The sequence below is a fragment of the Oncorhynchus mykiss genome, chromosome Y, assembly GCF_013265735.2.
Source record: "Oncorhynchus mykiss isolate Arlee chromosome Y, USDA_OmykA_1.1, whole genome shotgun sequence".
In the NCBI taxonomy this organism is placed as follows: domain Eukaryota; kingdom Metazoa; phylum Chordata; class Actinopteri; order Salmoniformes; family Salmonidae; genus Oncorhynchus; species Oncorhynchus mykiss.
In genome coordinates, this window is record NC_048593.1 from 42250604 (window position 1) to 42265212 (window position 14609).

Here is a 14609-nt window from a genome sequence, read left to right on the forward strand (position 1 = left end):
AGAGAGAGAGGGATAGGGATAGGGAGAGAGAGAGGGATGGGGAGAGAGAGGGATGGGGAGAGAGAGAGAGATGGGGAGAGAAAGAAGGATGGTGAGAGAGAGAGGGATGGGGAGAGAAAGAGGGATGGGGAGAGAGAGAGGGATGGTGAGAGAGAGAGAGATGGGGAGAGAAAGAGGGATGGTGAGAGAGAGAGGGATGGGGAGAGAGAGAGAGGGATGCGGAGAGAAAGAGGGATGGTGAGAGAGAGAGGGATGGGGAGAGAGAGAGAGGGATGCGGAGAGAAAGAGGGATGGTGAGAGAGAGAGGGATGGGGAGAGAGAGAAAGGGATGCGGAGAGAGAGAAGGATGCGGAGAGAGAGAGGGATGCGGAGAGAGAGAGAGGGATGTGGAGAGAAAGAGGGATGGTGAGAGAGAGAGGGATGGTGAGAGAAAGAGGGATGGTGAGAGAGAGAGGGATGGGGAGAGAGAGAGAGGTATGCGGAGAGAGAGAGGGATGGGGAGAGAGAGAGGGATGGAGAGAGAGAGAGGGATGGAGAGAGAGAGAGGGATGGGGAGAGAGAGAGAAAAGAAGCAGGGTGAGACAGGAAGAAGAACAGTTTGGTGTGCTGGTCAGGGATTCATCTAAAAGACTCTAGAGAAGTATCCGTTAGAGTAGCAACAGGGGAATCAGGACCAGTTCTGAAACTGCACAATGGAATGGAAACCTGAGCGGAAGTGTTTTACACACAAGCACATAGACACGCAAACGTTACGGACGTCATGCCAAATCCTCCTGACTCGGCTCATACCTGGCTCTAACTCAGTACCTCAACTTTGTTACGCAGAAGTCAGGCAGGAGGGTACCAGGTGTTGGTACTAACATCACTGGTCTATAAGTCAGGCAGGAGGGTACCAGGTGTTACTGGTACTAACATCACTGGTCTATAAGTCAGGCAGGAGGGTACCAGGTGTTGATACTAACATCACTGGTCTATAAGTCAGACAGGAGGGTACCAGGTGTTGATACTAACATCACTGGTCTATAAGTCAGGCAGGAGGGTACCAGGTGTTACTGGTACTAACATCACTGGTCTATAAGTCAGGCAGGAGGGTACCAGGTGTTGGTACTAACATCACTGGTCTATAAGTCAGGCAGAAGGTGTTTGAACTGTGTGTGTGTGTGTGTGTGTCAGCTAAGGCAGTTTGGACATTCTGTAACCTGATCTCTCCTCAGACACCAACTTGCTCTCGAAGTCTCACGTCAGGTTTAGATGTTCAGCCACGTTTTCTCAAACAATTCACTTATTTACAGCAGGTAGTGAATGTGGCTAGTTTAGCCTACTCAAACACCCGGCTCATACAGAGAACGATGCTAGATTAGCTAGCTGGCTGTGGCTATCCAACACTGCTTTTGGTTTTATTAGTGTATTGTCACCAGGGCCCGTCGGTGTAACTGCTAAACTGCTTGCTGACTGTACTGGATGATTATAGAGGGTTAAGTAATGCTTGCTGACTGTACTGGATGAATATAGAGGGTTAAGTAATGCTTGCTGACTGTACTGGATGATTATAGAGGGTTAAGTAATGCTTGCTGACTGTACTGGATGATTATAGAGGGTTAAGTAATGCTTGCTGACTGTACTGGATGATTATAGAGGGTTAAGTAATGCATTAGTTCTAGTAGCTATGTTGTTGACTTGACGCTAGTTAACATGTTGACGCCGATGTACGCTGTGTACATAGCGATTAGCATTTATAATATGAAGGTTTGGCTTGGAATGGTTCTTTCGGCCCTGGTCACAGACAGCTGATGCGTTGTGCACTGGAGTCCACAAGCGAAGGGAAAAGGTGAGCGGATGAGTTGCGAGAAAGAATTATCCACCGATTTTGGCTGCTGTGAAAGTGAACTGTGTTTGCGTGTGATCGGGGATGTATTCATTCCGACGATTCTGTTGAGAAACGTTTCTTTAACGAAAACAGAACGGAATGAAACTGGGATAAACGTACCTGAATTTCGACCAATAGAAACTCTCTTTTTGCAACTGTTGGACTAATGATTACACCCTAGATCAGCTAGATGCAGGCAAGAGTGTGCGAGGCGGAATTGAATGCGTCAACATTTGTCATGGTTGATTGTTCTAATTTCACTAGAGCTGTGTGCACCTACGATGTAAACGTTCATTCATAGGCTAGGTTGTAGCGACCTCATGATGGGGATAGGGAACATTAGAGTATCATGCAGTAACCTAAACCTATCACTGTTACATTGAACTGGGTGAATATGAGTGACAGTAACCTAAACCTATCACTGTTACATTGAACTGGGTGAATATGAATGACAGTAACCTAAACCTATCACTGTTATATTGAACTGGGTGAATATGAATGACAGTAACCTAAACCTATCACTGTTACATTGATCTGGGTGAATATGAATGACAGTAACCTAAACCTATCACTGTTATATTGAACAGGGTGAATATGAATGACAGTAACCTAAACCCATCACTGTTACATTGAACTGGGTGAATATGAATGACAGTAACCTAAACCTATCACTGTTATATTGAACTGGGTGAATATGAATGACAGTAACCTAAACCTATCACTGTTATATTGAACTGGGTGAATATGAATGACAGTAACCTAAACCTATCACTGTTACATTGATCTGGGTGAATGGAATATGAATGACAGTAACCTAAACCCATCACTGTTACATTGAACTGGGTGAATATGAGTGACAGTAACCTAAACCTATCACTGTTACATTGAACTGGGTGAATATGAATGACAGTAACCTAAACCTGTCACTGTTACATTGAACTGGGTGAATATGAATGACAGTAACCTAAACCTGTCACTGTTACATTGAACTGGGTGAATATGAATGACAGTAACCTAAACCAACTGACATTTACTCCTGAGGTGCTGACCTGTTGCACCCTCTACAACCACTGTGATTATTATTATTTGACCCTGCTGGTCATCTATGAACCTTTGAACATCTTGGCCATGTTCTGTTCTAATCTCCACCCGGCACAGCCAGAAGAACTCTGGGCCCCCCTCATAGCCTGGTTCCTCTCTAGGTTTCTTCCTAGGTTTTGGCCTTTCTAGGGAGTTTTTCCTAGCCACCGTGCTTCTACATCTGCATTGCTTGCTGTTTGGGGGTTTTAGGCTGGGTTTCTGTACAGCACTTTGAGACATCAGCTGATGTACGAAGGGCTTTATAAATACATTTGATTGATTGATTGACATTCTCTCCCTGGCGGCCTGCCCCCAGGAAACTGCTCCTAACCTGGCTAGAGTGTGGAGGTGAGACCCTCTCTCCCTGGTTCTCTGACCCCAGGAAACTGCTCCTAGCCTGGCTAGTGTGGAGATGAGGCCCTCTCTCCCTGATGCTCTGCCCCCAGGAAACTGCTCCTAACCTGGCTAAACTGACCGGCTTCTCTCCCGCTAATAGGTTTTTAATGAAAGGAGACTCTGACACAGGCTTGCGTCCCAGACGGCACCCTATTCTCATTTTAGTACACTACTTTTGACCAGGACCTATAGGGTAGTGCACTACTTTTGACCAGAACCCTATGGTAGTGCACTACTTTTGACCAGAACCCTATGGTAGTGCACTACTTTTGACCAGAACCCTATGGTAGTGCACTACTTTTGACGAGGGCCTATAGTAGTGCACTACTTTAGATCAGGGCCTATAGTAGTGCACTACTTTTGACCAGAACCCTATGGTAGTGCACTACTTTTGACCAGGGCCTATAGTAGTGCACTACTTTAGACCAGGATCTATAGTAGTGCACTACTTTAGATCAGGGCCTATAGTAGTACACTACTTTCGACCAGGACATATAGGCTAGTGCACCATATAGGGAATAGGGTGCCATCTTAACGGGCTCAAAAGACCAGAGAGACTCTGTTACACTTTGATGACTTTTTAATTCCCTTAGATGGAATAGAACTTGTTTTCAGAGTCAGAAAAGAGAGAAAAGAAACAGACTCCAGTTTGTCAAAAGAGACCAGTATGAATTTATTCTTCGCTCTATCAAATACACATACAGACAATTTCTGTTCTGTGTGCTGCTGAATCGTTGGCAGCAGTCTTCAATTTTGAATCCCACATAGCACCCTATTCCCTATATAGTGCACTACTTTAGGCCAGAGCCCTATGGCACCCTATTCCCTGTATAGTGCACTAATTTAGACCAGAACCCTATGGCACCCTATTCCCTGTATAGTGCACTACTTTAGACCAGAGCCCTATGGCACCCTATTCCCTATATAGTGCACTACATTAGACCAGGGCCCTATGGCACCCTATTCCCTATATAGTGCACTACTTTAGACCAGAGCCCTATGGCACCCTATTCCCTATATAGTGCACTACATTAGACCAGGGCCCTATGGCACCCTATTCCCACAATGTGTTGATGGTCTGCTGCTATGAAGCCAGGCTCATCCCATGTTTAGTGGTCTGACCAGGTTAGTGAGAGGCCAGGCTCATCCCATGTTTAGTGGTCTGACCAGGTTAGTGAGAGAACAGGCTCATCCCATGTTTAGTGGTCTGACCAGGTTAGTGAGAGAACAGGCTCATCCCATGTTTAGTGGTCTGACCAGGTTAGTGAGAGAACAGGCTCATCCCATGTTTAGTGGTCTGACCAGGTTAGTGAGAGGCCAGGCTCATCCCATGTTTTTAAATGTAACCTTTATTTTAACAAGGCAAGTCAGTTAAGAACAAATTCTTATTTACAATGACGGCCTACCGGGGAACAGTGAGTTAACTGCCTTGTTCAGGGGAACAGGGGGTTAACTGCCTTGTTCAGGGGAACAGTGGGTTAACTGCCTTGTTCAGGGGAACAGTGGGTTAACTGCCTTGTTCAGGGGCAGAACAACAGATTTTTTTTACCTTGTCAGCTCGGGGATTTGACCTTTTGGTTACTGGCCCATCGCTCTAACCACTAGGCCACCTGCCGCCCGTTTAGTGGGCTGACAGAGTTAGCGCCAGGTGAGCGAGAGGCAGGCAGACAGTTGTTGGTATGGTAGAATTATATCATCAGGCATGCAGCACAGCAGAGTTCACCAAACTATCCCTTATGCTGCTTTCAAGACAACTGGCAACTCTGAAAAAAACCTATGTCAAATCATGACGTCAGTGATCTTCAGGTCAGAAAGTCAATGCTCTAGAAAGATGCCCGAGTTTCTGACTTGGAATTCTAAGTTGGATGACCGTTCAAAACCATTTTTCCCCAATCGGAGCTCGTGAAGAGTTCCCAGTTGATTTGAATGCACTGAATTCAAAAGTCTGAGATTTTACGAGGATCGGAGTTCCCAGTTGATTTGAAAGCGGCATGTGAAGAACAGGAGAGCATCACATTGCTGCTGATCACCCCTGACTCAACACACACTGAACTAAACAACAGGAAAGGTAATACTGGAGAAGACAGTCAGTGTGTCCCAATTGGCACCATATTACCTATATTGTGCCCTCTGAACAGAACCCTCTGAACAGATCTCTCTGAACAGAACCCTCTGAACAGAACCCTCTGAACAGAACCCTCTGGTCAGAACTCTCTGAACAGAACCCTCTGAACAGATCTCTCTGAACAGAACCCTCTGAATAGAACCCTCTGAACAGAACCCTCTGGTCAGAACTCTCTGAACAGAACCCTCTGAACAGATCTCTCTGAAACAGAACCCTCTGAACAGAACCCTCTAGTCAGAACACTCTGGTCAGAACCCTCTGGTCAAAAGTAGTGCATTACATAGGGAATATGGTGCAATTTGGGACACATCTAGTGTTGCGGTAAAGCTGTGTGCCGTCTGGCCTGCTAGGTTAACAGATGTCCAGGACAGAGCCCAAACAATGGGAGCGTGGAGAGGACACGGAGAGGACACAGAGGGTGGGGTGATGAGAGAAACACATGGACCCTGGATAACCTCGTCTACCTACCCTACCTCCTGGTAAAACACATCTAACGACAGAGCTAGAACTGGAGCACTGAAACCGTTAGAAATAGAATGCATAGATAGAACACACAGTATGTTGATTTTGGAAGCAACCATTTGGGAGCGTGACAGGTCTAATTGAAGTTAAATTATTGTGCTGCTACCTTTAAAAGTAGTTGTGTAAACCCTTTTAACCATTCTACAATCTATGTTCTATGCATTGTATTTCTATGGTATGAAGTTGAACCACTTCTCAGTTTTACAAGTCATCCTACGGAGCGATGACATCACACCATTGACCTTTGTGTTGAGCCGGAAGCACTCCGTACAAAAGACACAAGAGGTGAACAGGAAATGGAATTCTCCATGAATTCCATGGAGAATGTGTGCTGCTGTGTAAGCCAGTTTACTTACACTGAGTCTAGTGTATATGTCACAGGCGGGATCTGAACCCTGGTCTCCAACACGGAAAACCAACGTCTTAAACATTAAGCCAAGAGGACATTCCCTCTTGGACCGGGGTGACGTAGATTTTCATCACAAGAGCGTGAGTCCGGTTCACCTCCGCTACACATCAGTTATAACAGTTTACTAACAAGGAGGACAGGTCTGGTTTTGGTGACAAGAGTTTGAGGGCAGTGACCAATGATCTCTGATCGTGCCGGGATTTTGAGAAGATCTACATTCTGACAAGAAAATTAAAAAAAGTTTTCCAGATACAATTACAGCATGGTGACAAGTGACCGAGGTTGCCTGCTGTCGACATGGCCAGCAGTTCATGTCCTTCATATAAATAATTATCAAAAACCGCAAAATGTTCCCCACTCACTCACGTCACAAATGTCACGAGTCCACAAAGACATAAGATGGTGGCTCTCTAAAATCTATGACAGGAAAAACACATAGATAATGTGGCTGGCCTACATACACACACATACAAATATACATATATCTAAATAGAATGAAACGATAACCTGGCATTTCAAATCAGAAATTAAAAAAGGTCAATATAAAAATATATAAAAAATACAACCAAAAGAAAACAATGCGTCTTCCGTAGCAACAAAGGAAAACATTCGCCTCAGTTCCTCGTTTCCAATGTACAAAACACTGGCTAGTTTACAATGTATTTTTCAACACACTTGTACTTGGTCCATTGGATCCACAGAAGGGGAAACGTCAGCCATTTTGAAAGCAGCCATTTTGTTTTGTCATGTAAAAGCGGTCCTTTTTGTTTGTGAGACCACCGCAACGGAACACTGAAGTCTTTAACGGAGATCTAGAATGTGACGAGACGGAAGTCAAAGAGAGGAATAGTGGAATCCTTTATCTCTCTGACCAGCCAGCGAGGAGGGACCTGAAAACGACTGAAAATCTACTGTGTCTATGGACTTCATGACAGAGGGCCTTCTTTCCACAGGGAGGGTCAGTCTGCAGCCGATAGGTCAGTTTATCTCTACTAAGGACCTCTGTCTGAAGGGAGGGTCAATCTGCAGCCGATAGGTCCGTTTATCTCTACTAAGGACCTCTGTCTGAAGGGAGGGTCAATCTGCAGCCGATAGGTCCGTTTATCTCTACTAAGGACCTCTGTCTGCAGGGAGGGTCAGTCTGCAGCCGATAGGTCAGTTTATCTCTACTAAGGACCTCTGTCTGCAGGGAGGGTCAGTCCGCAGCCGATAGGTCAGTTTATCTCTACTAAGGACCTCTGTCTGAAGGGAGGGTCAGTCTGCAGCCGATAGGTCAGTTTATCTCTACTAAGGACCTCTGTCTGAAGGGAGGGTCAGTCTGCAGCCGATAGGTCAGTTTATCTCCACTGAGGGCCTTCTGTCTGAAGTGAGGGTCAGTCTGCAGCTGCAGGGTTAGATCCAAGTCATGGTTGTTCGAAGCGAAGAGGTTGGGTAATCTCCTAACCCTGTGGCAATTCTCAGAGGCCTGCGTCATGATGTACAAGTAGGGGAGGAGATGGCTGGTCTGTTGTCAATGCTAACCTCCACAACCCCACAACATGGTCCACCACTACATAGCGGGATATCTAGGTCTAAGGGCTCATAGGGTGAGAAATAACATCCTGTAGAAAATGATAATCCACATGTCCCTTCAGAAAAGAGGGTGAATGTGACCTATCTCATAATATTAGTGTTTATCTTATTGAGCCTCAATCTTGGCAATCACTCGGTCTTCACTAATACAAAATGTTCCCACACTATATTCCTCTTCCGTTGTGAAGAAATATGGCCTAAAACTCATCTGAGAAACTACATCAGAGAAACATGTCTCTAAAGCCGAAAACACTTCCTTCATCTCCTCATCTGTCCTAGGAGCTGAAATAAGGTTCAGATCTGAGAACCAATCACATTGTCAGATTATTAAAAAAAACTACATCAGAGAAACATGTCTCTAAAGCCAAAAACACTTCCTTCAACTTTCTCACGTGTCATAGGAGCTGATATAACATCCAGATCTCAGCACCCTTTACTTTGTCATATGATAAAACATAAATTATAGAAACGTCTCTAAAAAACCTAAAACAACGTCATCCTCAGATCCTCATCTCATGATCGGGGCTGTGGTCCAGCATGGGATCCCTGGTACTGATCATGGAGGTCGAGGGGCCCTGGGTTACTCCGAAGGGGGAGACGGCGGGAGAGCGGGCGGCGAGGGGGGAGAGAGAGGGGGAGAAGCTGGGGGACATGGCTGCTGAGGAGATGGAGCCCTCGTGGCTGATGGGGGACCGCCGTAGGGTGGCCAGGTGGGGGAAGGTGCGTCCGATGACAGGGACCTTCGGGGGGACGGACTTGGCCCCAGGGTGGGCCACGGCAGTGATGAGGGGCGGTGGGTCGATGCGAGGCTTGGGGTCCGTCTTGGCTTTGGGCTGGAAGGGCTGGCGTGGGTTGGTCTGGTTCTGTGGGGCTGTCTCGTCTTTGAGCCTGGCGATCTCCGTGAAGACGTTGGCTAGTGGTTGGAACTGAGGGCACCAGTTGAGCAGGTAGTCCCAGTTATAACTGCCCCTTAGCTCTTCGTCACTGGCCACTATGGCTGTCAGGGACCCGTCTACAGAGGGCTTCCCGTCCTCTGGGAAGGCATAATCTTTAGGATGGGAGATGTTGAGTCCCCTCCCCACCCCCAGGTACCCTCCTCCCAGCTCGTCTCTGTAGACAGGTAGCTGTCCAGACAGCATGGTCCCGCTGAGACTCCCTCCCAGCTTCTTGCCTTTGAACCAGGTGCTTCCTTCCAGGGCGGCCGGCTCACAGGAGATGTCCGACAGCTGGTCAGCGTCCTGCTGGATGCCAGAGTCTGGCCCGCGGGCTGAGATGTGCTCCTGCATGGACGAGGAGATGGACGCTACGCGGGGGTACTCGTTGATCATCCTGATCTCATCGTCCTCCGCCGCCTCGGCTGAGCCACGCCCGCTGGAGTGGGAGGGGTCAAGGGAACCCCCCCGGGGGTAGGGCCCCGCCCCTGCTCCACCTTGGTCACCGGCGTACCCTGGTAACGTCTGATGATAGATCCTCTCAGATCCTCCAGATTTGGAATCGTCCAGTTTCTGCAGAGTGGTTCCCGAGGCCACGGCACTGTTGTCCTGTCCTTTATTCTTCCTGCGTCTCTTTGACTTGAGCAAGAAGATGACCACCGCCATGACCACCAGTAGCACGACGACCCCCAGGGACACGGCGATGATGATAATCAGCAGGACGTTGAGGTCTGCCCCCAGGCCGAAGGACGTGTTGGTCACATCGATGGTCAGCTGGGCCGTGGTGACCCGGGACGTGTCCAGAGGACTGTGGGCGTGAACGTCCAGTGTCATGGTCCTGGTCTCCCTTTTGGACCGCCCCCCTAACCCGCTGCTGCTGCTGCGACTAGAAGACCCGTCCATCTTGAGGAAAACCACCCCGGTTGTTTTGTTGACGTCAAAGTACAGGGAGGAGCTTGGGAGCGAGAAGAGGACGATACCGTCTACACCTCCGTCCTCGTCGTTTGCCTGGACCTGTCCGATGCTCTGGCCCCTCTTCGCCCCCTCTGGAACCTCAAAGGAGAACTCTGGGGAGACGAAGAGTGGGTCGTACTCATCCTCACCAGTCACGTACACCTGGACCGTCACCGTGGCCGAGTGGTTACCGGCGTCCATCGCCAGAGCAACAAAATTAAATGAGTTGACATTCTCAAAGTCAAAAGTCATCTTAGCCCTGACCTCTCCTGAACTCTGGTCCACGGTGAAGGCCTCTCGCCCTGTAACTCCTGACCCTTGACCTTGCTCCACCATGTAGTATCTCAGCTGGCCGTACATCCCAGTGTCGTGGTCTATGGCGTGGAGTATGGTCACGGCTGAGTTGACCGGCTGGTTCTCTCTGATGCTAGCCGTCAGAGTCTCGATGGGGAAGAACGGTCTGTTATCATTAACATCTTTGACCTCTACGCTGATCGGTGTCAGGGCGACGTGACCGTGGCCATCCGAGGCCTGGATGATGACCACGTGGGAGGACTGGTGCTCGCGGTCGAGCTGTCGCTGTAACCGCAGCGCCCCGGTCCACTGGTCGATGGTGAACAGGTCCATCTCATCGCCTGAGCTGATACTGTACTGGACCTCTGCGTTGGGGGCAGAGTCTGGGTCTGGGGGAAAGGGAGAGATGGAGGGAGAGATGGGTGGGGGGAGAAGGACAGAAAGAAAAGCATTTAACACAGTGTCATAATAAAACAAACAGATGTTGGAAGCTGCACAACAAGAATGACATAAAGATACGGAGACATTTCAGAAAAAAAAATGGTCTCCATTATCACCACCCATCTCCTCTCCACCGTTTTAATTTCTGTGTGTGTGTGTGTGTGTGTGTGTGTGTGTGTGTGTGTGTGTGTGTGTGTGTGTGTGTGTGTGCGCCTATTCCCTCACCTGTGGCAGTGAGTCGTATTATCTCTGTCCCGGCGCCAGCTCCTTCACTCAGTGACACAGCGTACTCCGCCCTGCCAAACGCCGGCGGGTTATCGTTTACATCGCCAACGGTTATCACCGCGGCAACGCTAGAACTCCTCTGTGGAACCCCTCTGTCCGACACCACCACCGTCAGGTTATAGAGGGGCACGGCCTCGAAGTCCAGCACCTCGGCCAATAGGAGCGTCCCTACGGTCTGGAAGCCCCGCCCCTCCAGGAAGCGCACGCTGCTCTCGATCTGGAAGACGTTCCCGGTGTTGCCATTGGCAATGGCGAAGTCGAAGCCGCAGTTGTCCCGAGAGAAATCAGCGTCCATGGCCTCCAGGGTCAGGATGGTCGCCCCGGCGATGGAGTCCTCCAACACCGTCGCCCTGGAAACACAATGATCAGAATAAATCATTTAGATCAGAATAATAAATAATTGGTAACGCTTAACATTAACATATTATATGTTACATTTACATATATAGTATTTATTAGCTTCATGTATCTATAGGGCCCTAAAGGGTTCCCGAGTGGCGCAGCATTCTAAGGCACTGTACCTCAGTGCTAGAGGCGCCACTACAGACCTTGGTTCGATCCCGGGCTATATCACAACTGTCCGTGATCGGGAGTGCCATAGGGCGGCGCACAATTGGCCCAGAGGCGTCCGGTTTAGGGGAGGGTTTGACCGGGGTAGGCCGTCATTGTAAAATAAGAATTTGTTTTTAACTGACCTGCCTGGTTAAATTTATTTTTTAACTATATCTATAGAGTAACTAGCTTCATATATCTATAGAGTAACTAGCTTCATATATCTGTAGAGTAACTAGCTTCATATATCTATAGAGTAACTAGCTTCATATATCTATAGAGTAACTAGCTTTATTTTACTGTAGAGTAACTAGCTTCATATATCTGTAGAGTAACTAGCTTCATATACCTGTAGAGTAACTAGCTTCATATATCTGTAGAGTAACTAGACGCATATATCTATAGAGTAACTAGCTTCATATACCTGTAGAGTAACTAGCTTCATATATCTATAGAGTAACTAGCTTCATATATCTGTAGAGTAACTAGCTTCATATATCTATAGAGTAACTAGCTTCATATGCCTGTAGAGTAACTAGCTTCATATATCTATAGAGTAACTAGCTTCATATATCTACAGAGTAACTAGCTTTATTTTACTGTAGAGTAACTAGCTTCATATATCTGTAGAGTAACTAGCTTCATATACCTGTAGAGTAACTAGCTTCATATATCTGTAGAGTAACTAGACGCATATATCTATAGAGTAACTAGCTTCCTATACCTGTAGAGTAACTAGCTTCATATATCTATAGAGTAACTAGCTTCATATATCTGTAGAGTAACTAGCGTCATATATCTATAGAGTAACTAGCTTCATATATCTGTAGAGTAACTAGCTTCATATACCTGTAGAGTAACTAGCTTCATATATCTATAGAGTAACTAGCTTCATATATCTATAGAGTAACTAGCTTCATATACCTGTAGAGTAACTAGCTTCATATATCTGTAGAGTAACTAGCTTCATATATCTATAGAGTAACTAGCTTCATATATCTATAGAGTAACTAGCTTCATATATCTATAGAGTAACTAGCTTCATATACCTGTAGAGTAACTAGCTTCATATATCTGTAGAGTAACTAGCTTCTTATATCTATAGAGTAACTAGCTTCATATACCTGTAGAGTAACTAGCTTCATATATCTGTAGAGTAACTAGCTTCATATATCTATAGAGTAACTAGCTTCATATATCTATAGAGTAACTAGCTTCATATATCTATAGAGTAACTAGCTTCATATACCTGTAGAGTAACTAGCTTCATATATCTGTAGAGTAACTAGCTTCTTATATCTATAGAGTAACTAGCTTCATATATCTATAGAGTAACTAGCTTCATATACCTGTAGAGTAACTAGCTTCATATATCTGTAGAGTAACTAGCTTCATATATCTATAGAGTAACTAGCTTCATAGATATATAGAGTAACTAGCTTCATATACCTGTAGAGTAACTAGCTTCATATATCTGTAGAGTAACTAGCTTCTTATATCTATAGAGTAACTAGCTTCATATATCTATAGAGTAACTAGCTTCATATACCTATAGAGTAACTAGCTTCATATATCTGTAGAGTAACTAGCTTCATATATCTATAGAGTAACTAGCTTCATAGATATATAGAGTAACTAGCTTCATATAACTGTAGAGTAACTAGCTTCATATATCTATAGAGTAACTAGCTTCATATACCTGTAGAGTAACTAGCTTCATATACCTGTAGAGTAACTAGCTTCATATATCTATAGAGTAACTAGCTTCATATATCTGTAGAGTAACTAGCTTCCTATATCTGTAGAGTAACTAGACTTATTGTAAACATGTCAGGATATGCTAGATACAGAAACTGCTCAAAGCCAATTCATCTGTGCAGGATCTACCCTTAATCATGACAAAAAATGATGACAGCCACCTATTGGTAGATGACAGGACCTACCTGTACTCTGATTGGTGGAAAACAGGACCTACCTGTACAATCAATTGGTGGAAGACGGGACCTCCCTGTACTCTGATTGGTGGAAGACGGGACCTACCTGTACTTTAATTCGTGGAAGAAGGGAGAGTTGTGTCCTACCTGTACTCTGATTGGTGGAAGACGGGACCTACCTGTACTCTGATTGGTGGAAGATGGGACCTACCTGTACTCTCATTGGTGGAAGACGGGACCTACCTGTACTCTGATTGGTGGAAGACGGGACCTACCTGTACTCTGATTGGTGGAAGATGGGAACGCTGTGACCTACTTGTACTCTGATTGGTGGAAGACGGGAGCGCTGTGACCTACCTGTACTCTGATTGGTGGAAGACGGGAGCGTTGTCGTTGACGTCTGATAGCTGGACCTGTACTGTGGTGACGGAGGAGAGGGGCGGGGATCCCCCGTCACAGGCTTCGATCACCACACTGACGGACGGGTTCTCTGGATCAAACTCTGACCTCTCCCTGATGAACAGGGTCCCTGTAGGGAGACGAGATAAATCATTGGAAAAGTTTTGAATAAAACACAGGTTTGAAACCCATTCACTTGGACTTCACCTATACGCCAGTCCTGTTCAGTCCTTTTAAAATTAGAATTTTAGTCATTTAGCAGACACTCTTATCCGGAGCGACTTACAGGAGGAGCAAGCTCATTTTTGTGCCGAGTCGGCCAGGGGATTCAAACCAGCAAACTTTCAGTTACTGGCCCAACGCTCTTAACTGCTAAGCTACCTGCCGTCAGAATACAATAACAGCCTACAGTACAGAAGATAGTTTCTCCATGGTAACAGCACAGCAGTGGTAACAACAGTAATGTGTCTTTGTTCTGTGTGTGTGTGTGTGTGTGCGTGTCTGCGTGTCTGCGTGCGTGCGTGCGTCTGTGTGTGCGTGCGTGTCTGTCTGTCTGTCTGTCTGTCTGTCTGTCTGTCTGTCTGCGTGTGTGCGTGCGTGTCTGTCTGTCTGTCTGTCTGTCTGTCTGTCTGTCTGTGTGTGTGCATGCGTGCGTGCCTGCGTGTCTGCGTGCGTGCGTGCGTACGTGCGTGTCTGTCTGTCTGTCTGCGTGCGTGCGTTTCTGCGTGTCTGCGTGTGTGCGTGCGTGCGTACGTGCGTGCGTGTGCGTCTGTCTGTCTGTCTGTCTGTGTGCGTGCGTGCGTGCGTCTGTGTGTGTGCGTGCGTGCGTGCGTACGTGCGTGCGTGC

General features: G+C 46.7%; 1 protein-coding gene across 1 annotated transcript in view; it reads right to left on the reverse strand.

The window, feature by feature from the left end:
- Window positions 1–7282: 7282 nt before the first annotated feature.
- dchs1b (dachsous cadherin-related 1b) overlaps window positions 7283–14609 on the reverse strand; it is a 241894-nt gene continuing 234567 nt past the window's right edge. Inside the window, exons 31-33 of the mRNA XM_036967976.1 lie at window positions 13721–13892; window positions 10818–11227; window positions 7283–10540 (exon numbers count right to left, since the gene is read on the reverse strand). Of these exons, the coding sequence (XP_036823871.1) occupies window positions 8472–10540; window positions 10818–11227; window positions 13721–13892 (2651 nt within the window). The 3' untranslated portion in view covers window positions 7283–8471. The remainder of the gene's footprint in view (window positions 10541–10817; window positions 11228–13720; window positions 13893–14609) is intronic.